The sequence below is a fragment of the Notolepis coatsorum genome (assembly GCF_963971535.1).
Source record: "Notolepis coatsorum genome assembly, chromosome: 2".
In the NCBI taxonomy this organism is placed as follows: domain Eukaryota; kingdom Metazoa; phylum Chordata; class Actinopteri; order Aulopiformes; family Paralepididae; genus Notolepis; species Notolepis coatsorum.
Window position 1 is genome coordinate 223,007,530 of NC_140166.1, and position 2,500 is coordinate 223,010,029.

Consider the following 2,500-nt stretch of genomic DNA (forward strand, 5'->3'; position numbering starts at 1 on the left):
GTGTTTCTGTTGCAGGAGTCTGTCAGCGAGCTCCTTACAGCCCTGTAGCCTCTCCACCCCCACCTCCAGCTGGTGCAGGAAGGCCTCGAACTTGTGACGCAGCACCTGGAGACACACAGATACAGATACAGGTACAGATACACACACCACACGGTACAGACACAGCACTAGCGGACTGGCCATAGGGAGCACTGGGAGTTTTCCCGGTGGCCTGGCAGACATGGCAAATGCTTTTTAAAATGTTTAAATTTTAATTTGTTTGTGCCCGCAGTCGGGCCACTGAACTCCGAAGCAGGCCAGGTCAGTATACGACATGTTTCTATATTTGCGCGGAGATGTGCTCTCTATATAAGTTCAGGCAAGCAGGCAGGAATGAGTTAACTTGTCATTCACAACCCAGCGCGAGGCAGAGCCCGCCTGAGAGGGCCTGCGCACGCAGGCCTCAACCAATCTCAAACAAGCCTATTGATTTAAATCATGATGAGATCACAACTGCCGAAACCCCGGGAGATATGAACGTTTTGGATAGCTCTAGAATGGGTGAAGACGAACGTCGGACTGAAATTTAAAGAATGAGACGAAAGCAGGGGCGCAATCAGAGGTGTTACTAATACGCACGTTTTGAATCAGATGGACATTGAAATTTACATGGAAACTCCGAATGTTGATCACTTGAGCACTTTATTGGATGTACTGGGAGTTAAAGAAGACAGTTTGTTGGAACCTGGCCTGGTGTGCCCGAGTCAAATTCCCGGTAGGAATTATGGTCCCAGTCCGCCACTGAGATACAGATACATGGTACAGATACAGATACAAATCCAGATACAGATCCAGATACACACATGATATAGATACAGATACAGACACACACACACAATATAGATATAAATTAGATACACGGTCGGTACAGATACAGATACAGATACATGACACAGATACAGATACAGACAAGATAATATAAGGCTTCAATGAGCTGCTGTTGCTTTAATCTCACAGATCAGCAACTTGATAACCAGGACTAACAAGATAACCTGGCCCCAATCTCTTTGGATGGAGAATCATCCATATCTAAGAATCCTTCATGCATAACATATTTTTCACTGGTAAATTACTGACAACATATAATGGTAATACTAGAACACAGAATGGTAATACTAGATCTGGTGATATTAGATATACTACTACTACTGCTGCTGCTGCTACTACGTCTATTAATACTAGATAGCATATAATGGTAGTAATACTATCAGTCTTACCAGTACATGTTGGTAGTCATTTCCCAGGTCAATAGAAGTAGCGGTCTGTCTCTGTTGATTGATCCATTCCTCCAGCTCAGAAGACTCTCTTCTGTACTCGTGTAGATGGAGCGTCTCTCGCAGCTTCTGACCTCTGGAAAGAGACAGTACACATTACTGTATGTGTTATCTTCTATAGGGGTGTCATTATCTGTATCTGTTCAACCAACAACATTATCTGTATCTGTATTCGGATAGACTTATTGTTGAATCTAGAGGGTGTATGTATGGTTGTAACTAACTGTAACTGTCCTCTACTACTCCCATGACTGCATATATATCTGTGTCCACTGGAGGGCGCTATAGGCGGAGCTTCTACTGTCTACGCCAGGTTGGGAGTATTTAAGCCTGGGTTCCCTCCCTCTCTATCTTCCCACACATGCCTCTCCCGGAGAGGAGAACACATGAGCTGTTATGGTATGAGTCAATATGAATGAATAAAACGCTGCCAGTAGAGCAAGGCCAAAGATGGAAACCATGCCTCTTGTGCCGACTACATCGTTCATCGACTACAGCTCAGCATTCAACACCATAGTCCCCTCCAAACTCATAGCCAAGCTCAGGGACCTGGGCTTGAACTATGACCTCTGCCAGTGGGTCTTGGACTTCCTGACGGGCAGACCCCAGGTGGTAAGAGCAGGCAACTGCACCTCCTCATCCATCACGCTCAACATAGGGGCCCCCCAGGGCTGTGTTCTGAGCCCCCTCCTCTACTCCCTGTACACACATGACTGCGTAGCACAGCGGAACAACAACACCATCATCAAATTTGCTGATGACACAGTAGTGGTGGGCCTGATCTCTGCCAACGACGAAAGGGCCTACCTGGAAGAGGTAGAGAACCTGTCACAGTGGTGTCAGGAGAACTGCCTCTCCCTGAACGTCAGCAAAACAAAAGAGATGATTGTGGACTTCAGGAGGACAGGGGTCAAGGACTACAGCCCCCTCAGCATCGACGGGGCACCGGTTGAGAGAGTGAACAGTTTCAAGTACCTCGGAGCCCACATATCCGAGGATTTGACATGGACCACACACATTGACAGTGTTGTGAAGAAGGCACGACAACGCCTCTACTTCCTCAGGCGCCTAAGGAAGTTCCAAGTCAGTCAGAAGATCCTTAGGAACTTCTACTCATGTACAATAGAGAGCATCCTGACTGGCAACATCACCTCCTGGTTTGGGAATAGCACTGCACAAGACCGTAG

At 46.8% G+C, this 2,500-nt stretch overlaps 1 protein-coding gene across 1 annotated transcript in view; it reads right to left on the bottom strand.

The window, feature by feature from the left end:
- Window positions 1-2,500, bottom strand: part of sptbn5 (spectrin, beta, non-erythrocytic 5) — a gene marked incomplete at both ends in the record, with an annotated part of 191,394 nt that overhangs the window by 93,390 nt on the left and 95,504 nt on the right. Inside the window, 2 exons of the mRNA XM_084308563.1 lie at window positions 1-105; window positions 1,257-1,389. The exon at window positions 1-105 is cut by the window's left edge and continues 41 nt beyond it. Coding sequence (XP_084164689.1) covers window positions 1-105; window positions 1,257-1,389 — 238 coding nt within the window. The remainder of the gene's footprint in view (window positions 106-1,256; window positions 1,390-2,500) is intronic.